Source organism: Nerophis ophidion, linkage group LG17, assembly GCF_033978795.1.
Source record: "Nerophis ophidion isolate RoL-2023_Sa linkage group LG17, RoL_Noph_v1.0, whole genome shotgun sequence".
Taxonomy (NCBI): Eukaryota; Metazoa; Chordata; class Actinopteri; order Syngnathiformes; family Syngnathidae; genus Nerophis; species Nerophis ophidion.
This window is the reverse complement of record NC_084627.1, coordinates 15,242,642-15,266,335: the sequence shown is the minus strand read 5'-3', so window position 1 is coordinate 15,266,335 and position 23,694 is coordinate 15,242,642. Positions and strand designations below refer to the sequence as shown.

Here is a 23,694-nt window from a genome sequence, read left to right as displayed (position 1 = left end):
AATGTTGACTAATAAAACAAAGCTGTATTTTTTCTTTCAAACTGTCATTGCTCAAAACATAATATTAAATCAAAATCAATGTTATTACGAATTATTGACCTATCCAAGGTTCCGATTATTTCACATTAAATAATATTTTTGGTGGGAAATTTAGCAAATTTGGCAAATAAATAACCCAAAAAAATATATTTTGTTATTTTCTTACTGTACCGAAAATGAACCGAACCGTGACCTCTAAACCGAGGTACATACCGAACCAACATTTTTGTGTACCGTTACACCCCTACCGTATATATTAGGGGTGTAACGATACGTGTATTTGTATTGAACCGTTTCGGTACGGGGGTTTCGGTTCGGCATGCGGGCGTACCGAACGAGTTTGTAAGCAAAAGTCTTCACAAACTGCTCTGCTTTCTGCCTCTGTCTCAGCAGCAAGCATTGTACCACCCGCACAACCATCTGATTGGTTACATACAAAGCCAATCAGCAGTGTGTATTCAGAGCGATGTAACAGCCAAACAGCAGTGCGTATTCAGAGCGATGTAACAGCCAATGAGCAGTGCGTATTCAGAATGCATGTAGTCAATGCTTCAGCGTCAAGCAGATATTCGTTTAGCAGGGGAGCAGTGGACAGCATACTCTCCCCAAATTATAAAAAACACCTCCCAGTCACAACTATTACAAACATCACTATGAGCCTGTTGACCTTCTAGAAACTTAAACTGCAGCTCAGCTCGCTCACAGTTCTGGCTTGAGGTGAAGGCTAATTAGCTTTTAACGTGACGTTAGCTCATTTTGCTGTGTGCGCGTGTGTGCGTGCGTGTGTGTGTTAGGGGCACCAAAGCCCTGTCTGTCTCTTATTTAATTGAACTCCATGGTGTTCAGGGATGAATAGTCTCTCCTATTGCTATTGTACAATTTTTTCAGCTATAGTTACATTAATCATTAGTAATTTAGCAGCCTAGTTTTGAATGGCAGGGTCCCTGCTATCACATGTTGCTAAAAATATAACATTTACATAATAAAAGTCAACTACAGGCTTCCCAAATAAATTAAGCATGATGAGTTGGCTTGGAACTGTTTAATGTTGCACTTTCGGAGAAAGGTATTTTAAGCTAATTAATGCATTTCTTGTTCAAGCCAGTCTTTTGACTTTAGTACCAACAACAGTGTCTAACTTTGCGTCTTGAACCTCTGTTTGGACACCAAGCCACGCCCTCACCGCCACATATATAGTGACAATCAAGGGGAAACACTGGACACCCTGGACAAGTTGCCACCTCATCGCAGGGCCAACACAGACAGACAGACAACATTTATACTCACATTCACACACTAGGGACCATTTAGTGTTGCCAATCAACCTATTGTGCTGAAAATTGTAATTTTCCTGAAGGAACTCTCCTGACGGAATGAATAAAGTACTATCTAATCTATCCCCAGGTGCATGTCTTTGGAGGTGGGAGGAAGCCAGAGTAGCCAGGCCACGCAGTCACGGGGAGAACATTTATTTAAAAACAAAGACCAATAAGGATGTGCTGATCAATCAGCCACCAATTGGGATTGAATGTTGTTTGTGACAAAGTATTAAGTGTTGATTAATTGCCTTTTATTTCTGATTACTAATGTCGATCCCCTCTGGCTAACACTATTTATTCTTAGTCCCCCAGCTGACAAGCGGCTAACAGCTAATTATGTGACTTCATAGCCGCTCACCTGAGCTAATAATAAATCACCTCCATTACCGCATATTAACTGCATTTCTTAGTATTTTAAGTATAATCATCAAGTATCATTATTACTGGAGGACGAGGCTAAAAATGTTACACACAGAGAGCCAGCCAGCCAACTAACAGCCAACAATCTCCAATCTTCTTTAAAAAAAAAAATATTTAGCTATGCTCAATTCTTCAGCAAACAAAAACACAAAAGAACTAAATGTAAAACAAAGTGCCCTGGTTTAAAAGGACATGTTTAAACGTCAGCAGCAACATGAAAATAATTGACCTTTAACAGTGGTGTTTTTATAGGTAAACATTATTATAGGACATACACACAAAGATGCGAGCCAAAAACACCAACCTGCCAACTGCTTCATGATGCTGTGTGACAGGCCGTGTTCTGAAAATTTATTTTCCAAAGTAATTCATTATAGTTTCTTGATACTTTACCAAAAAAGTGCTTAATGTTATCTTTGTTGACCTTGTTTCTTCCGTGTTGGAAGAGTACTTGGAGCTCACACACAGCCCTTAAGACTGGAAGGTTGTGAGTTCTAACCCCGGCCGAGTCGTACCAAAGACTAAAAATGGGACCCATTGCCTTCCTGCTTGGCACTCATCATCAAGGGTTGGAACTGGGGGCTAAATCACCAAAATGATTCCCGAGCACGGTCACTGCTGCTGCTCACTGCTTCCCTCATCTCCCAGGGGGTTATCATGGGGGATGGGTCGAATGCAGAGGATCATTTCACCACACCTAGTGTGTGTGACTATTGTTGGGACTGTAACCTTAACTTTTAAAACCTTGTTCCTCTCTGTGCGTGGAAGAGGAAGGAGGGGGGGAAACACAGCTGTCAGCACGCACAGTGATCAGTGACACTTCCAAGTCAATCACTTTTCCATTTGGTTATAATTTCCAATATGGCTTAAAAACATGTTATACAGATTGGCGAAAAGGTTACTCTCGTTTGATCAAATTTTTTATTTGCGTTTTTGGGCAAAAAGGTTACTCTCGTTTGATCAAATTTGAATGCATTTTTTATTTGCAAAACGCTAATTAAATGGTCAAATCTGTATTTGCACTTGTGCTACTATTTCGCGGTGTACAACCCTGGTTTAGCTTCGCTGGTTTCATTTTTTCCGGGTGATGGTAGCTTATCCAGTAGCTTCGGTGTGCAGCAGGTGCTTTCTCTCAGCATGGCGCACCTTGAACAAGTTTGTTTTAGCTTGGAACACTTGAGACAATCATGGCCTGCTTCATTACCTCCCCCACGGAGGTTATGTTTTCGCAAGGGTTTGTTTGTCTGTTGGTCAGCAACATAACTCAAACTGTTAATAGGATTTTGAAAAGAAATCATTCCTTTTATCTTCTGTACTACGAATTGGAACACACTTCACTTCCTGTTTTCTGTCTCCTTTACTGCCTCCCACACCCTCACGTTGCAGTCCCGCGCTGCGCAGAAGATTCTGGGAGATGCAGATTATTTTCAGACCTGACTTGCCAAACACGCTTTATGGACCAGTATATATCATTGCTGGTATATGTGGGGCGGTTTAGCTCGGTTGGTAGAGCGGCCGTGCCAGCAACTTGAGGATTGCAGGTTCGATTCCCGCTTCCGCCATCCTAGTCACTGCCGTTATGTCCTTGGGCAAGACACTTTACCCACCTGCTCCCAGTGCCACCCACACTGGTTTGAATGTAACTTAGATATTGGGTTTCAATATGTAAAGCGCTTCGAGTCACTAGAGAAAAAGCGCTATATAAATATAGTTCACTTCACTTCACAATGCAAAAGTGCCAGAAAACAACTACACTCACCTCGCTTTTGTTTGATACCGCCACCCGTCATGGCATTATTGATAATATTTTAAAACCGCAATACCGCGGTACATACAATACTATTACATACTATTAAATATGTGCCATATTTACAAATTATATATTTCATACCGATAATACCATGTTGAGAAATCATTGTTTTACAAATTCAGGAGAAAGTTAACATATGTTAGTAATTGCGATGAAATGGAAAAAGGGTGGATTAGATCAGCTTTGCTTCTTCCTACTTTTTTGCCCAACATATTGAATAGAGCAATGGAAATATTTAAAATAGGTGGTATATCATATTGAAACGATATTCTTGTTCTAAATCAGGGGTGTCAAACTCAAATACAGAGCGGGCCAAAATTTAAAACTGAACGAAGCCGCGGGCCGAGGTTGAACAAATTAATCCTTTAATAGACCCAAACAAGTTTTGCATAGAATATTGACCAAGCAAGGCTTATATAACTTTATAGTGACATGCAAAATCAAGTTTAAAATAATAATAATTAAAAAATCTCAATGGCATATCAAATAAAATAAAAATACAAATTGAATGCCTCTTTTCGGCGGCGGGTTTGAGTTGGGGCGGGGTTTGGTGGTAGCGGGGGTGTATATTGTAGCATCCCGGAAGAGTTAGTGATGCAAGGGGTTCTGGGTATTTGTTCGGTTGTGTTTATGTTGTGTTACGGCGTGGATGTTCTCCCGAAATGTGTTTCTCATTCTTGTTTGCTGTGGGTTCACTGTGTGGCGTACATTTGTAACAGTGTTAACCTTGTTTATGCGGCCAACCTCAGTGTGACCTGTATGGCTGTTGACCAAGTACGCATTGAATACACTCGTGTGTGTGTATGAGCCGCATATATTATGTGAGTGGGCCGGCACGCTGTTTGTATGGAGGAAAAGTGGACGTAACGACATGTAGAGAACGCCAAAGGCAGTGTTTTTACGGCCCGCCCCCAATATTATTGTCCAGGTGGAAATCGGGAGAAATTTGGGAGGGGCACTGAACTTCGGGAGTCTCCCGGGAAAATCGGGAGGGTTGACGAGTATGAGTATTAGTGGTGAATGCGGTGTTACAGCGGCGGGCCAGCTCTAATGTTAATTTGATATTGCCTCAAGAGCCAAATGAAATTACACGGCGGGCCAGAGTTTGACACCCATGTTCTAAATAAACATAAACCAACCAACCAATATTTCAGGGTTCCTCACAAAAAAATCTTACGATGTATAGACTTAAACATACATAGACTTAAAATGGAGATGTCTATTTTTTGTGATGTAGAAAAAATCCCATATTTTCACAAAATTTCCCAGTAGATTTACCATATTTTTGAAATGCAAATGTTAATTTTCCTTTTTAACACACAGTAAAGGTGTTTGTGAAATCCCCTGATGTTTGCTGATAAAATAACCTAAACATTAGTGCCACATGAAACATTATGTTGCTACTGGTTCTAATTTTCCTTAAAAAAGTAATGGTAAAAAAAAAAACTTCAAATACCAGCATATGGGGAAAACAAGTTGCCTCTATATTGAAACTATTCTAATAAATATCTGATTTGTAACACCAAAAGACTTCCAATATTTGCAAATAAATAGATATGATTAAAATAGTATGAATCTCACTGAGATTTCTGAGCCATTTTGAGAGTTATTGAGGAAGCTGTATTATTGATGCAACAACAACAATGCTAATCGAGCAGACTTTGTGAGCAATTACTTGGGAATCATTTATGATCCAGAAATTTATATTTTTAAGCCCGAACACAAAGAGGATAAGCTATACGTTTTAGAAATCAAGTACCAAACGGATGCAGGTTTACTGTAACACTGTAGCATCCGCAGCATTGATAGGTCCTAAACATACAACTAACCATAATAAACCATAATAACACTAACACTTACTATTAAGGCTGGGCGATATATCAGATATACTCGATATATCGCGGGTTTGTCTCGGTGCAATATAGAAAATGACTATCGTGATAGTCGAGTATACGTTCTCACGCAGTTGCTTTTAGTTGAGGGCATTACACTACGGGCGTTTTATCACTCCTTCTTGTCTCGCCTTCTCACAGAGACATAAAACAAGCGCAATTTCTTACATACGTCACATACTGTCGCGCATACAACGTCATACGCTCTCGCGGAGCAGACAAAAGCGGCATGATAACATTAGCTGTGGTGCTATCAAAGAGGTGTGATAGGTAATACGAGACAAAGAAAGTACGAATTTGGTAACAAATGAAAGAAAAATTAATTCCAAGAAAAACAGCACAGGGTCCATCGTCTGGCGGTGGTTTGGCATCAAGCGGGAATATGTTGAACAGACAACCGTAATCAGCTCTACCATCATTTCAAAAGTCACCCACTAGAGAATGAAGAGTGCTTGAAACTCAGCATGTCAACACCCACAAAATGCCGAAGCAACCATTTCCAGATCAACACTGTATGAATAAAAATAGTCAACAACAGAAGGAGATAACGTCCACAGTAAACTACCACAAAGCGAAAGACATACCCTATTTGATTTCCTATGATGCAGCTCATTTTTATTTGACAGTTTTTGAAATATCTTGTGTGACATCATGCACAAAAGTGCACTTTTTTGTTTTAAGGTATTGTAGAGGCCTTCTGTACAAAAAGTGCACTTTAATTTAGTGTTGTTTTGATAGGTCATCTTAGTGACATTAGTGCACAAAAGTGCACTAATAATTTGTTTTAAAATGTCTCCGAAAATCTTGTACTCTCTGTTTTGGGAATTACATGAATGTTGGTGTCACTGCTTAATAAATGTTTAATAAATACAGTTTTGGTAAATTTACTTAGTTGTGACTTCCCTCTCTGCATGAAAGTTTAAAATGAGAATATATTAATGCAGTATGAACAAGAATGTTTTAATGTCGACACTTAGAATCATCATACTGCTGTGATTATATGCATCAAGTGTTCATTCAAGGCTAAAAACGCGATATGGCCTAAAAATATTGAGATATTAAAAAAAGGCCATCTCGCCCAGCCCGACGTGAAACGGTAGTGTAATGCCCGAGACGTGAGATCGGACCATCAATTAGGTGAACTCTGATGTTTTGCTTTTTGTAAGGATTTTTTTGCGGTTTTTATTTTAATGGACTGCTTTCATGGGCTTCACGGTGGTAGAGGGGTTAGTGCGTCTGCCTCACAATACGAAGGTCCTGCAGTCCTGGGTTCAAATCCAGGCTCGGGATCTTTCTGTGTGGAGTTTGCATGTTCTCCCCGTGAATGCGTGGGTTCCCTCCGGGTACTCCGGCTTCCTCCCACTTCCAAAGACATGCACGTGGGGATAGGTTGATTGGCAACACTAAATTGGCCCTAGTGTGTGAATGTGAGTGTGAATGTTGTCTGTCTATCAGTGTTGGCCCTGCGATGAGGTGGCGACTTGTCCAGGGTGTACCCCGCCTTCCGCCCGATTGTAGCTGAGATAGGCGCCAGCGCCCCCCGCGACCCCAAAAGGGAATAAGCGGTATAAAATGGATGGATGGATGGATAGACTGCTTTCATTCATTTAAAAAAATGTAATACCCGGGGGGTGTACAAATCATATTTTAACCACACAAACCGCAGAGCTTGAACTGCTGTTTGGGTCAGAGATGGGATGTAACCAAGGTTTCCCCTTGATGTCATTGAATGTGGCGCGCCCCCATGGCATTTTCATTACAGCCACACCTTGAAAATATGGGTGTTTTTTTTTTATTGAAAACAAATTAAAATAATATAATATATTGTAGCCCCAGAAGAAATAACACAAAGTATATTGCTAATCTTTTGATAACAAACGGCACAATTCCGACAGGTGTTACCGCTAGTGAAAACACTTTCAGGCACGGACGGTGTGTTTGCAACCATGCGAAAAACTGACATCAAATCCAAACCACCATAAAACATTAAAACCAACAGGTCATTACAGCATAGATTGATATATATAGCCTAATATTTGTGCACTACTGACAAGTGATGTACGGAAAACTCGACCACTGAAAAAAGACTTTGATTACTAAAACCCGCGCTGCCAAAACCGGATGTAAACAAAACGCACGCCATTGTCTGAAGCATTGTCAGCACGTCTGCAATGTGGACATCATTTTAATATACCCCAGATATAACAGCATCCACAAAGTGTGCAAATATTAAGAGGACAGTGGCGGCTTTTAATGAGCGAATGTCGAACCTGAGCAACATGACGTCTTGTTCGCTGCAGCTAGCCTCTTTAGAAATAGAGTCTCTAAACACGAGTACATTCTATAATAACATCAGAAGAAAATGCTCTGTTTATTTCTAGTTGTTTTTGATGAAAAAAAGTTATTAAAAAGTCTCGACACTTGAAAAAATCTAAACAAATTACATTGTACAATAAGCAACAACAATTGAAAATATGGCAAAATGATTGAAAAATATATATATTTGAAACAGATATGTTTTTAAATGTATGTAGGGCATGGCCGATAATACGATAAGAATGTATATCGCGATAGACACTTAATCGATATCAATATAAAATGTGTTCGATAAAACATTTCACATATATTTATATATTTTGGTCGAAGAAACCAGATATTATGAAGCAAGATTTGTTTCATGAAGTCACTCGCGCTTTGGGAATACAGGAAACAGAGTCACTGAGCAATGGGAGGGACATGCTAACAGCCAATCAGTTAACAGTATTCACTGAGCAAATGGAGAGACAGGCTATCAGCCAATCACGTAACAGTATCAACTACACTGAGTTTTTTAGTGTTTATAAAGAAGAGCCAAGCACATACAACAGATTGCATAGCCTGTAGCAATAACAGATTGCATGGCCTGCAGCATGTAGTGCTGCATAACCTGCCTCTTTGTTAGACCTGTGTCACATGACTGCAAACTTGACACCTCATTGGCTGGTTCTGAGACAGGATGGATTGCTTCAGTCTTAATTTACCAGAAGTGGGTCTTGAGTCTTGAAGCGACGAATATCTCTGCACTGAATTTTTTTGCACTGAATTTTTCACACTGAATTTTTCTAACACTGTATTTTAACAAACTGAATTTTAATGATATTGTCAGCTAAATTTGATGTAAAAAAATCTGTGTCAAAAAAAAACATTTTGTAATAAATCAACACAAATTAACCTCCATTAGCAACACTAAAGGAATAACAGCTTTAAGATTTTTATTTGGCGTTTCTGCCAAACTTATTCTAAACCAGGGTTGCCCACACTTTTTCAACAGGCACGCTACTTACTAAATGACCAAGTCAAGTTGAACTACCTCATATATATATATATATATATATATATATATATATATATATATATATATATATATATATATATATATATATATATATATATATATATATATATATATATATATGCACTTATACACATTTATGTGTTGAAATAAAATGGGTTTCTCGCTTACCTGCCAGTCATTTTTTCTTCATACTGAACTAACACCAGCTAGCGTCCCCTCTTAAGACCCCTGCCAACCCTTGTCAATCAAGTGACAAATGTGATTTTTAGGTCTGTTTTTTAATGCCTGGCAATCAAGCGACACACCCTCCGCAATCGATATAATGGGCAAACATTTCCAGGGAAAAATATTCCTCTGATGTCGCATGAAAGTTTAGAGCTTGAACTGTCATGACATTTGGAGCATCAAATGGTTAACAGTTGTTGCTTTATGCGACGCTCTAAAACAGGGGTGTCAAACTCAAATACAGAGTGGGCCAAAATTTTAAACTGAATTAAGCCGCGGGCCAAGGTTGAACAAATTAACCTTTTAATAGGGACCCGAACAAGTTTTGCATTGAATATTGAACAAGCAAGGCTTATATAATTTTATAGTGGCATGCAAAATAGAGTTTCAAATAAACATAACAATAATAACAAAAAAATATCAATGGCATATCAAATTATATATTGTAGCGTCCCAGAGGTGTTAGTGCTGCAAGGGGTTCTGAGTATTTCTTCTGTTGTGTTACGGTGCGGATGTTCTCCCGAAATGTGTTTGTCATTCTTGTTTGGTGTGGGTTCACGGTGTGGCGCATATTTGTAAAAGCGTTAAAGTTGTTTATTCAGCCACCCTGAGTGTTACCTGATCAAGCATGCCTTGCATTTACTTATGTGTGTGTAAAATCTGCTTATATTGTGTGACTAGGACGGCACAATGTTTGTACGTAGGAAAAGCGGACGTGATGCAAGGTTGTAGAGAAGGCTAAAGGAAGTGCCATTAAAACAATATTTTTGTCCGGGTGGAAATCGGTAAAAATTTGGGAGAATGGTTCCCCCAGGAGATTTTCGGGAGGTGCACTGAACTTCGGGAGTCTCGGTAGGGTTGGCGAGTATGAGGAATAGCGGTGTTAGAGCGGCATCGCCGCTGTATAATACCGGCAGGCCAGCTCTAATGTTTAATTTGATATTGCCTCAAGAGCCAAATGAAATTACATTTGGCCCGCGGGCCAGAGTTTGACACCCATGCTCTAAAAGATGGGATTTCTAAAGTTAAACGCCCGGTAGGAAATCCAAATCTGAATACAACCAAAATGTTCTAGAAATTAATAGTTTCTTTAGTCCAAACTGCCAAAATGCATAATTAGCATAGGCATTTTAGTGAAAGTTACAGTACCAGTGAAAGGTTTGAACACACGTTTGCATTATATTGCATGATTGAGTGTCTCCATGATTTTGACTGATACTGTATTTTGCTTAAAGGGGAACATTATCACCAGACCTATGTAAGCGTCAATATATACCTTGATGGTGCAGAAAAAGACCATCTATTTTTTTAACCGATTTCCGAACTCTAAATGGGTGAATTTTGGCGAATTTTTCTGTTTATCGCGCTGGAAGCGATGACGTCAGAATGTGACGTCGCCGAGGTAACACACCCGCCCTTTTCATTTCCAACACATTATAAACACCGGGTCTCAGCTCTGTTATTTTCCGTTTTTTTGACTATTTTTCGGAACCTTGGAGACATCATGCCTCGACGGTGTGTTGTCGGAGGGTGTAACAACACTAACAGGGAGGGATTCAAGTTGCACCACTGGCCCGAAGATGCCAAAGTGTCTGCCGCCAGACCCCCATTGAATGTGCTGGAGTTTCTCCACATTTTACCGGCGATGCTAAGGCAGACATGGCACAGAGATGTATGGATAACCTGCAAAAGCATTTGCAACGATAGTCAACGAAATCACAAAGGGGAGTTTTGTTGCTGTTGACTGCCAGCTAATCGATGCTAACATGCTACGCTAATCGATGCTAACATGCTATTTACCGGTGGTGCTAAAGCAGACATGGTACAGAGATGTATGGATAACCTGTAGATGCATTTGCAACTATATTACGTTTCCTCCCACCCACATTTAATGCGAAAAAAACACCAATCGACGGATTTAAGTTTCTCCAGTGTCAAAAGATGCGAAAGTCCTGATCGTTTGGTCCGCACATTTTACCGGCGATGCTAACGCAGCTATTCGGCCATGCTATGGCTATGAATAGCGTCAATAGCTATTCGCTCAATAGCTTCAGTTTCTTTTTCAATATTTTCATACTCCAACCATCCGTTTCAATACATGCGTAATCTGTTGAATCGCTTAAGTCGCTGAAATCCGAGTTTGAATCCGAGCTAATGACACTATATCTTGCTGTGGTATTCCCATTGTTTGTTTACATTGGCAGCACTGTGTGACGTCACAGGCAAATGGCCAGTGTCTTCGCAGAGAGCGAAAATAAGGCACTTTAAAGCTTTATTTAGGGAAATTCCGAGACCGGTATAGTTTTGAAAAAAACTTCAACAAATACAACAAGCCACTGGGAACTGATTTTTATTGTTTTTAACCCTTTTGAAATTGTGATAATGTTCCCCTTTAAGTCACACAAAATGTCCACATTCTACAGGGTACCTTTAACATTTGAATCAGTATAGTACCAATTCTCAAGACCTGGAAATTGGTAGCGGTACTGATAATTTTGCGTACGTTCAAATGTGTTGATAAATGTTAATTGTTTTTTAAAGAAATCTCAATTCATTTTATTTAACACCGACTAACTGTCAAGTAACCTTGTTTTCTTACACTTATGTGTCCCATTTGCAAGTGCTATAATCTACTGCATTATACAGAGGAAACTCAAAAAAATGTGAATATCGTGCAAATGTGTAACTAATATGTGATATAAACTCATTACAAGCAAAGTGAGATATGTCAAGCTTTTCTTATAATTTTGATGATAAATATGTTAAATCAAACCCAAAATGTTGGATGAGATTTTCAATTTGAGGTTTTCAAAACCCATCCATTTTCTACCGCTTATTCCCTTTGGGGTCACTGGAGGGGCTGGTCCCTATCTCAGCTACAATCGGGCGGAAGGCGGTGTACACCCTGGACAAGTCGCCCCCTCATCGCAGGGCCAACACAGATAGACAGACAGACTTGTCCAGGGTGTACACCGCCTTCTGCCCGATTGTAGCTGAGATAGGCGCCAGCGCCCCCCGCGACCCCAAAAGGGAATAAGTGGTAGAAAATGGATAGATGGGTTTTCAAAACCTGTAAGCCATAATCGTCAAAATTATATAAGAGGCTTGAAATATCTTGAGTTGCATCTTATATATAGGGTCGAAGAAACAAACCTTCGCACTGTCCTCAAATTTTTAGAGTTTCATCTGTATAGTACAGTGGTTCTTAAACTGGGTTCGAGCGAACCCTAGGGGTTCGGTGAGTCGGCCTCAGGGGTTCGGCGGAGGTCAAAACACACCCAACTCATCGTGAAAATACACACTTCTCTCTATCGGCATATTACGGATACGGCAACAGATGACTGATTTGCATGTTTCCTAATTTGTTGTGAGTTTATGCAGTGTGTTGGCTTTGTTGTTTGAATAAGGTGATGTTCATGCACGGTTCATTTTGTGCACCAGTAAAAAAAACAAGGTAACACTTTAGTATGGGGAACATATTCACCATTAATTAGTTGCTTATTAACATGCAAATTAGTAACATTTTGGATCTTAACTAGTTATTATTAAGGCCTTACTATAACCCTAACCCTCTAACCCCGTCCCTAACCCTAACCAAATAACTCTAAATTAAGTCTTTATTACTTAGAAATTGTTCCCCTTGTGTCCAAATAACTCTAAATTGGTCATGATCTGTGGTCTGGAATATGTTTGTTATTTTTTTGTCAGTTTTTGGACTCTTTTAGTTCTTGTTTGCGCTCCCTTGTTTTGTTTGGTTACCATGGCGACTTATGATCATTCTGTCATGACAGAGGGGTCGCAGCTTACTGCGAGGTTTGTTCTCCCGGGATGCAAATGGACTATTCCGGACAAGGCTTGCAGGTAGGAACATATTTATTAACTCGATAAATCTTGGCAGGGCATGAGGTAAACAAACATAAACTATGGCGTGGAACAAACACAAAACTGTGGCATGAAACAAACAAACAAACATAAACTATGGCTTCGAACAAACACGAAACTGTGGCAAAAAATAAACAAGACTTACGTGGACACGGCATGAATCGAGCAACACGAACTGTGGTATCGCATGAAAACAAGCAATGACGCCAGACCGACTGACTGGCAAAAACAGGCTTAAATAAGGGTCTTGATTAGAAACGGGTGCGCGGTCCGAACACCAGAGGCAGGTGAAAATCATAAGTCGGCATGGTAACCAAACAAAAAAGGGAGAGCAAACAGGAACTAAAAGAGTCCAAAAACTAACAAAAAAAACAAAACATAATCCAGACCACAGATCATGACAAAATTAAGTCTTTGTTACTTAGAATATGTTCCCTATACTAAAGGATTACCAAAAACATATAACTTTGTCTTGAATTTGAAAAAAATATATATATATATATTTCACTAATGAAGGGTTCGGTGAATGCGCATATGAAACTGGTGGGGTTTGGTACCTCCAACAAGGTTAAGAACCACTGGTATAGTAGTTTCAATTCCAAGACGTTAGTTGGCAGCAGTGTATAGACTACCGTGTGTTGCCTGAGCCAGGAGGTAGTCTTTGCCATTGAGTTGAATATGCTAGTCTTTTCTTTTGTGGACCTTTAAGAAGTGTACCGGTAAATATTTTACTTATCACACACCAGCTTTTTGATTACAATGTGCATCTCTGTCGTAGTTGGCATTACAAAATTTAGAAGTTTTAAAATCTCCATGGAAAATTGCTAATGCAAATTGGAAGCATGTCTATGGCAAATCCAATTTAAATCAACATTGAGCTTGTGCCTTTTGAAAAGGGGAGCTTTACTTTAGTTTTGTACACCTTATTCTTTCTTTGTTGGGATGAAAAACTGTAACATTATCTAAATGATTGCTTGTTTCCGAGCCAAGTGCTTAAGGCGGGGATTTAGCTGCAACCGGACGTAAAGTATGGAAATATGGCATAATTGGATTTTACGACGGACTTCGGTTTTAATCCATAAAAAAGTACCGAATTTAGTACTCATCCCTATTCAACACACCGCTTTGCAAGAAGAAATAAGAGCCAAATTCAGCAAGTATCAAAGAATCTTGAATGTTTTGCTATTTCTTTGGCTTTTCAAGACACACATTTTACTTGAAAATAAATAATTTCGGCTAATATATTATGAATAATTTCTCATACAATTTAAATTACAACATTTGCTGTGTGTATGCTGTGCAATATATGGCAAACTAGATTTGATCCAGGCTGCACAAAAAAAAACACATGGAAGCAATTGAAACAACATGCAAAATCCTACTTAACATGTTAAGAGGCCTCTACCTCTGTCAGATATCATCAGATCGCCTTGTAATTTGTTGTGCTCTAGTCGGACGTTCTTACATTTTCTTCTTTCAGTTCCAGAAGAAAATCCTTTTGATGAAACGCTATCTCCTTTTCAGCTGTCAAGATCTGGAGAAGATAGTAGCCCCTCAATCAATCATTGATTTTTCCAGATGACAATTTTTAATAAGCCTTGGGGGAGGTCTCCCATGCAACAATTACTGTAACTTAGAGGAGATGAAATTTGAACTCAAAAAACAAAAGGTAGAATTGTACAGCCAGATTTATTATCATAATTTTTCAGCAGCTCACTGAATTTATTATGAGGACTTGAAGGTCAGCATTCAAATTACACCCTCACAGCAAAATGGCAACCGCTTTGCCTCGGACCCAAATAAAAGCAAGCCGGGGAAAATAAGAAAAGTGTTTGCCGTCCGCAGGATTAATAAAATAAACGCTGCATGGGATTGTTTTTTCCTACACCGCATTTTTTGCTGGCATGTTCTTTTTTTCTTCAGTTCTCTCCAGTTTGCTGTTTTGTGCAAACAACATTTTCGATCTAAAATCTGGGAAGAAATAATGAATCCAGTACAAAACAAAAAACAAGGAGACCAGAAATCTGAAAATACCAAATCCAATGATTGCACAGGCAGTGTTAGTAGACCATTTTTTTTAAAACATTCTTCAGTTTACAAGATTCACAAAAATTCCCTTGTAAGCAAAAGCATTCAAAGCCGAGGGGAAAAGGCTGACTTAGAGCCTGCTGATGGATGCAGTTTTTAAGGTCATTTTCAATTCATTACTGTGAGAAGTACTTTTGTCATTTTTTGTACGAAAAATTAAAAAACAAATTCTGACTTTGTTCAAATCCAAAGTGTATTCAAGATAAACTATAGGAATTTAACATCCTGAAACCAAGAAATGCACTTGTGTCCTTTCTGTGTGTTTCACATTCTTAATTCGAATGCAAATAAATGTTATTTATTGAGTCGAAAATATTCAAGCTCGATGATTTGATAAAATTGCAAACAGCTAAAATGATGTACAAAGCAAATTATAACCTGCTACCAAAGAATGTACAACAATTCTTCTCAACTAAAGAGGAGAAATATAACCTTAGAGGAAAATCTAATTTAAAACATTTGTATGCACGTACAACACTTAAAACCTTTAGCATATCAATCAGTGTGTGGAATAAATTTATGGAATGGATTAAGTAAAGAAATTAAACATTGTACTGATATGATCCACTTTAAGAGGATGTTCAAATTAATAGTGCTTACAAAGTACAAAGAAGAAGAATTATGACAAACAATTTCAACCTTATTGAAAATAAGATATTCTTCATCTCAGTATGTTGGTAATGACTGAATTAATTAATTACATGTTACAGAACTGTTGTATTACTTATTCACGGATGTCATTTTGATATTTTGCTGTGAGGAGAGTCAGTAGATGTATTTGTGGGCGCTCTGACGTGGGAAAGGGGTAGGATTAAATAAGCTTTGCTTCTTCCTACTCCTTTTCGGACATGATGCGATGTAAGGTGATATGAAACCGTGTGATGTATTGTGTTGTAAATGTGCTGATGTTCGAAATAAACTATGAAAAGAAGAAGAAAACATTCAGCAAGAAAAATGACGACTGTTGTCTGAAGAGGACATGCTGAGCTTTCCAAAGATATGTGATTACTTGGTTTACAAAGGCAAAAAACACTTAGACCGGCTTTCATTTGACATTACAGTCATGACCTAAGACTGGGATGCAAAATATGTTGTACCGATGCCGAGAACTCTTGCTTCTCAAGCCCAAAAACCTATTTATATCTGTAATTTTTCTAATTCAGACTTAACCGTAGTTTGTGCACCAATTGACTTTTAGTCCTTAATATATTTTTAGATTTTATTTTAATTGTCTAGTTCAACAATTGTATCACTTGCAAAGACAGAAAGCATGTCTGCCTTTGTCATCAGGAAGACTCATTAGAGTGGGACTAATTAACAAAAATTCAATTTGTTATTCAGATGGTCTTAAACTTAAGTTTCAGCACACTTTTTAAAAATACTGTTTCCTCCTTTTTGCATTTCAATGATTCATGCATTTGCGATCCACTGGCGCATAGTCCAAATATTTGTCATTGTTTTCCAGTTTAAGTTCTTGTTCAGGAGTGTATTTAGTAATATTTGGACTTATCATATACGCCTGACTTACTAAAGGACAATGTTTTTCCTGAAATGATATAAGTCAACATGCATGTTTTGGGTATCAGTGCACTTTGACAGTGTTTACATCCACCTGTGAAGTCATATTTAAAAAAATAATACATTCAATGGTAGGAGTAACGTTGATATTTACTAAAGTTCTGATTTCTCGTGGTTGCCCATGAAGGAGCGCTGTTGAGATGCAGACTTAAAAATCATACAGCTTTCCTAAAAGTAATACTGTACATGTATTTTAAAGATATAGGGGCACTTAAGCGGTGTTTGTATTCACCTCTGAAGCTTGTTAGACAGTCAAAAACATGGAGAAACGACCTTATAGTAGCTTGACCACAAGAGTAAGGGGGGCAACTCTGCCCAAAAAACATGGCTGCAAGTGGTTTTTATGTATAGATTGTGTATCAACACTTAGAACTAGCTTTCTTTTAACATTACAGTCATGACCTACAATATGTTGTACAGATGCAGAGAATTCCTGCCTCTCAAGCCTGAAAACCTATTTATATCTATTATTTTTCTAATTCAGACTTAACCATAGTTTGTGCAACAACTGACTTTTAGTCATTAATATATTTTTAGATTTTTTTTTTTATTGTACAGTTCAACAATTGTTTCATTTGAATGTTTGCATTTGTCTTTCGGATGACTCATTACAGTCAAAACATTTTTTGCAATTTGTTATTCGGATGGTCTTAAACTTTTAAGTTTCAACACACTAAAAAAAATATTGTTCCTTCCTTTTTGCATTTCAATGATTTTTGCGATCCACTGGTGTCATTTTATTCCAATTGTTGTTCAGGAGTGTCTTAAGTAATATTTGGACTTATCATAAAGGCATGACTTACTAAAAAAAAAAAATAAATAAAAAAAATTATGAAATAAAACAAGTCAACATGCATGTTTTGGGCATCAGTGCACTTTAGCAGTGTTTAAATCCACCCCTGAATTCATTTTTTTTTTAAATATATACATTTAACAGTATGAGTAAATTTGATATTTACTAGAATTTAGATTTCTCGTGGCTGCCCATGGGGGCGCTGTTGAGACGTAGACTTAAAAACCATATAGCTTTCCTAAAAGTAACACTGAACATGTATTTTAAAGATATAAGGGCACTTAGGTTGTGTTTGTATCCACCTCTGAAGCTTGTTAGTCGGTTAAAAACACGGAAAAACGACCTTATTGTAGCCTGACTACTGAAGTAGAAGGGGGGCAAATGCAAAAATTTGAAAGAAAATGTTTGTGTTTAGATTAGATTGTGTTGAGACACTTAGAACTGGCTTTCATTTGACATTACAGTTATGACCTATATGTTGTACCAATGCAGAGAACTCTTGCTTCTCAAGCATTTTTCAAATTTTGACTTAACCGTAGTTTGTGCACCAATTGACTTGTAGTCCTTAAAATATTTGAAGCTTGTTTACCTCTGTCATCAGGAGTACTCATTACAGTGGGAATAATTAACAAAAACAGAGAAGATTTTTGCAGATTTAAGGTTTTGGTCTTAAACTTTTAAGTTTCAACACACTTTAAAAAAAAATATTGTTCCTTCTTTTTTGCATTTCAATGATTTTTGCGATCCACTGGTGTCATTTTATTCCAGTTGTTGTTCAGGAGTGTATTTAGTAATATTTGGATTGGACTTATCATAAATGCAAAAAATTCTGAAATAAAACAAGGCAACATGCATGTTTTGGGCATCAGAGCACTTTAGCAGTGTTTAAATCCACCCTCAAATTCATAATTTTTTTAAATATATGCATTTAACGGTATGAGTAACGTTGATATTTACTAAATTCTAATATCTCGTGTCTGCCCATGGGGGCGCTGTTGGGACACAGACTTAAAAACCCTATAGCTTTCCTAAAAGTAACACTGAACATGTATTGTAAAGATATAAGGGCACTTAGGTGGTGTTTATATTCACCTCAGAAGCTTGTTAGTCGGTCAAAAACACGGAAAAACGACCTTATTTTAGCCTGACTACTGAAATAGGAGGAGGGCAACTCTGCACAAATTTGAAGGAAAATGTTTGTGTTTAGATTGTGTATAAACACTTGGAACTGGCTTTCATTTGAATTATAATATGTTGCACCGATGCAGAGAACTCCTGCTTCTCAAGCATTTTTCAAATTTTGACTTAACCGTAGTTTGTGCACCAATTGACTTTTAGTCCTTAAAATATTTTTAGATTTGTTTTTATTGTATAAATTTTCAACAATTGTATCACTTGCAAAGACAGAAAGCTTGTTTAACTCTGTCATCAGGAGGACTCATGACAGTGGGAATAATTAACGAAAATAGAGAAGATTTTTGCAGACTTAAGGTTATGGTCTTGAACTTTTAAGTTTCAACACACTTTAAGAAAAATATTGTTCCTTTGTTTTTGCATTTCAATGATTTTTGCAATCCACAGGTGTTATTTTATTCCAGTTGTTGTTCAGGAGTGTATTTAGTAATATTTGGATTGGACTTATCATAAATGCAAAAAATTCTGAAATAAAACAAGTCAACATGCATGTTTTGGGCATCAGTGCACTTTAGCAGTGTTTAAATCCACCCTCGAATTCATAATTTTCTTAAATATATACATTTAACGGTATGAGTAGCGTTGATATTTACTAAATTCTAATTTCTCGTGTCTGCCCATGGGGGGCGCTGTTGGGACACAGACTTAAAAACCCTATAGCTTTCCTAAAAGTAACACTGAACATGTATTATAAAGATATAAGGGCACTTAGGTGGTGTTTATATCCACCTCAGAAGCTTGTTAGTCGGTCAAAAACACGGAAAAACGACCTTATTTTAGCCTGACTACTGAAATAGGAGGGGTGCAACTCTGCACAAATTTGAAAGAAAATTGCCCCAAAAAACATGGCTGCAAGAGGTTTTTGTGTTTAGATTGCCTTCCTCCTCGCCGTCACCGTAGCTCGGTTTGCTAGCTTTAAGAGTGTTGCGTTCCCCCGACTAATCCACACAAAACATTTTTTTTTAAAATCCTAAATAAATTTCCAACATGAAGGGGAAGCTAAATGTGTTTTTTAAAAATATATGCATTTAACGGTATGAGTAACGTTGATATTTACTATATTCTAATTTCTCGCATCTGCCCATGGGGGGCGCTGTTGGGACACAGACTTAAAAACCCTATAGCTTTCCTAAAAGTAACGCTGAACATATATATAAGGGCACTTAGGTGGGGTTTATATCCACCTCAGAAGCTTGTTAGTCGGTCAAAAATACGGAAAAACTACCCTATTGTAGCCTGACTACTGAAGTAGGAGGGGGGCAACTCTGCACAAATTTGAAAGAAAATTGCCCCAAAAAACATGGCTGCAACAGTTTTTTTTGTTTGGATTGTGTATAAACACTTAGAACTGGCCTTCATTTGACATTACGGTCATGACCTATAATGTGTTGCACCGATGCAGAGAACTCCTGCTTCTTAAGCAATTTTCACATTTTACTTAACCGTAGTTTGTGCACCAATTGACTTCTAGTCCTTAAAATATTTTTAGATTTGTTTTTATTGAATAAATTGTCAATAATTGTATCACTTGCAAAGACAGAAAGCTTGTTTACCTCTGCCATCAGGAGTACTCATTACAGTGGGAATAATTAACAAAAATAGATTAGATTTTTGCAGATTTAAGGTTATGGTCTTAAACTTTGAAGTTTCAACACACTTAAAAAAAAATATTGTTCCTTCCTTTTTGCATTTCAATGATTTTTGCAATCCACTGGTGTTATTTTATTCCAGTTGTTGTTCAGGAGTGTCTTTAGTAATATTTGGACTTATCATAAATGCAAAAAATTCTGAAATATAACAAGTCAACATGCATGTTTTAGGCATCAGAGCACTTAAGCAGTGTTTAAATCCACCCTCAAATTCATAATTTTTTTAAATATATGGATTTAACGGTATGAGTAAGGTTGATATTTACTAAATTCTAATATCTCGTGTCTGCCCATGGGGGGCGCTGTTGGGACACAGACTTAAAAACCATATAGCTTTCCTAAAAGTAACACTGAACATGTATTATAAAGATATAAGGGCACTTAGGTGGTGTTTATATCCACCTCAGAAGCTTGTTAGTCGGTCAAAAACACGGAAAAACGACCTTATTTTAGCCTGACTACTGAAATAGGAGGGGTGCAACTCTGCACAAATTTGAAAGAAAATTGCCCCAAAAAACATGGCTGCAAGAGGTTTTTGTGTTTAGATTGCCTTCCTCCTCGCCGTCACCGTAGCTCGGTTTGCTAGCTTTAAGAGTGTTGCGTTCCCCCGACTAATCCACACAAAACATTTTTTTTTTAAATCCTAAATAAATTTCCAACATGAAGGGGAAGCTAAATATGTTTTTTTAAAATATATGCATTTAACTGTATGAGTAACGTTGATATTTACTATATTCTAATTTCTCGCATCTGCCCATGGGGGGCGCTGTTGGGACACAGACTTAAAAACCCTATAGCTTTCCTAAAAGTAACGCTGAACATATATATAAGGGCACTTAGGTGGGGTTTATATCCACCTCAGAAGCTTGTTAGTCGGTCAAAAATACGGAAAAACTACCCTATTGTAGCCTGACTACTGAAGTAGGAGGGGGGCAACTCTGCACAAATTTGAAAGAAAATTGCCCCAAAAAACATGGCTGCAAGAGTTTTTTTTGTTTGGATTGTGTATAAACACTTAGAACTGGCTTTCATTTGACATTACGGTCATGACCTATAATGTGTTGCACCGATGCAGAGAACTCCTGCTTCTTAAGCAATTTTCACATTTTACTTAACCGTAGTTTGTGCACCAATTGACTTCTAGTCCTTAAAATATTTTTGGATTTGTTTTTATTGTATAAATTGTCAATAATTGTATCACTTGCAAAGACAGAAAGCTTGTTTACCTCTGCCATCAGGAGTACTCATTACAGTGGGAATAATTAACAAAAATAGATTAGATTTTTGCAGATTTAAGGTTATGGTCTTAAACTTTGAAGTTTCAACACACTTAAAAAAAAATATTGTTCCTTCCTTTTTGCATTTCAATGATTTTTGCAATCCACTGGTGTTATTTTATTCCAGTTGTTGTTCAGGAGTGTCTTTAGTAATATTTGGACTTATCATAAATGCAAAAAATTCTGAAATAAAACAAGTCAACATGCATGTTTTAGGCATCAGAGCACTTTAGCAGTGTTTCAATCCACCCTCAAATTCATAATTTTTTTAAATATATGGATTTAACGGTATGAGTAACGTTGATATTTACTCAATTCTAATTTCTCGTGTCTGCCCATGGGGGGCGCTGTTGGGACACAGACTTAAAAACCATATAGCTTTCCTAAAAGTAACACTGAACATGTATTGTAAAGATATAAGGGCACTTAGGTGGTGTTTATATCCACCTCAGAACCTTGTTAGTCGGTCAAAAACACGGAAAAACGACCTTATTGTAGCCTGACTACTGAAGTAGGAGGGGGGCAACTCTGCACAAATTTGAAAGAAAATTGCCCCAAAAAACATGGCTGCAAGAGGTTTTTGTGTTTAGATTGCCTTCCTCCTCGCCGTCACCGTAGCTCGGTTTGCTAGCTTTACAAGTGTTGCGTTCACCCGACTAATCCACACAAAAAAAAATGTTTTTTAATCCTAAATAAATTTCCAACATGAAGGGGAAGCTAAACGTGTTCGCGCATGATGGCTGCACTTGGTTAGCAAGGCAGACACCGACTGCCGCTGCGCTCATTTAGCAAGTGGAGCAGGAGGGAAAAGACACAACTTAGCGTTTATTTTCTTATTTTTCTACAGTCAAAAAAAGAATGATTTGCGATTTGACATACCTCCGAAAGCGATGTGGCTCATGCGAAAACAGTCCGAGGAAAATCCTGCCTTCCCCGGCCAGAGGTGACTGCAACAACGGCTTCCTCCCCGGAGGGAAAAAAAAAAGTGAATTAGTTATGAGGAAATTCCAAAATGTGAGAAATTTCCCTCCAGTGTTTTTTTTTTTCCCCCTCCGACGCTTCTTCTACCTTACATTACATTTCTTATCAAATAGCGTCAAATAGAGAAGTCCGATCGGGCCACGCATAAAAAAAATGAGGCTGTGTCGCTGCAATCTGTGTGGATTTTTTTTTTTTTTTCGTCCGCCATGCACAAGGGCAGATTCCAAATTTGCAGCGCCGGCCTGCAATAGCCGACATTAAAAAAGGAAAAAAATGGTGGGAAAAAAAAAAACTCTGGGAAGAAGAGGAGTGAGGCGGGGGGGGGGGGGGGGGGGTTGAGAATAGGTTGGCCGACTACAAACTTACACGGCAAAGATTTTCTTGTCACATTTTGAAGTACCGGGTGTTTTGTTTTTGCGGCATGTTCAATTAGACGTCACATTTAAAAACGAGTGACTGAAAATTAACGGTTTGCGATGCTGAGCGTGAACTATGGTGGCGTTCTGTGTACTAAGCACGCTTTTCGAAGGTAACGTTGTAGTTGGCCAACATTTTAATTTTAAAAAGCCCAATTCTGACATTTTGGGGCCTCCGCGTTATGGTCAAAGAAACATTAAAATTCTGAGATCTGACAAATGGCTTAGTTTATTCTTATTTTTAGAAAAACATAGAATAGAAAGTACTTTATTGATCCCTGGGGGAAATTCAGCACCACAGTTCGCTCACAATAAACAATAATAATAATAAATAATATATAACATATATTACCGTATTTCCCTGCAATAATTAATTTAAAACCTCTTCTCACTCCTGCGCTTACCAAAGGCATGCGGTAAAAGTAAGCATGCGCTAATTATTTTAAAACCTCCTCTCACTCCGGCACTTACCAAAGGTATGCAGTAAAAATTTGAGTGTGGTGTAAGCCTGGACCTTAAATCCTACTAAATAGCTCTTAATCTTCTTCCCTTTATGCGATTTCAAATTACCGGTATTTAAATCAGCCTCCTCCATTTTGAAAATGATGACAGGGGGAGTGTCACGAGTTTTTACCAGGCGGTAATACTAAGCATGCGCTAATTATTTTGGGAAGCGAGTTTGACCCGGCAGTAATTCAAGGCAGGCGCATACTATATGCCCTGCGGCAATTCAAGGAAATACGGTATTTGAAACTAAAACACTACACACAGGAAAACAGCAAAAAAAAAATCAAAAT

General features: G+C 37.9%; 1 protein-coding gene across 5 annotated transcripts in view; it reads right to left on the bottom strand.

Annotated features, from left to right (window-relative positions):
* Positions 1–22,763, bottom strand: part of znf618 (zinc finger protein 618) — a 75,291-nt gene extending 52,528 nt beyond the window's left edge. For 3 of the 5 annotated variants that reach the window (XM_061876400.1, XM_061876404.1, XM_061876403.1), the window contains exons 1-2: positions 22,380–22,763; positions 14,387–14,455 (exon numbers count right to left, since the gene is read on the bottom strand). In XM_061876400.1, the coding sequence (XP_061732384.1) occupies positions 14,387–14,388 (2 nt within the window). In that variant the 5' untranslated portion in view covers positions 14,389–14,455; positions 22,380–22,763. Of the gene's footprint in view, positions 1–14,326; positions 14,456–22,379 lie in introns of all 5 variants that reach the window. The other 2 variants (XM_061876402.1, XM_061876401.1) reach the window with 2 other exon arrangements.
* Positions 22,764–23,694: the final 931 nt, after the last annotated feature.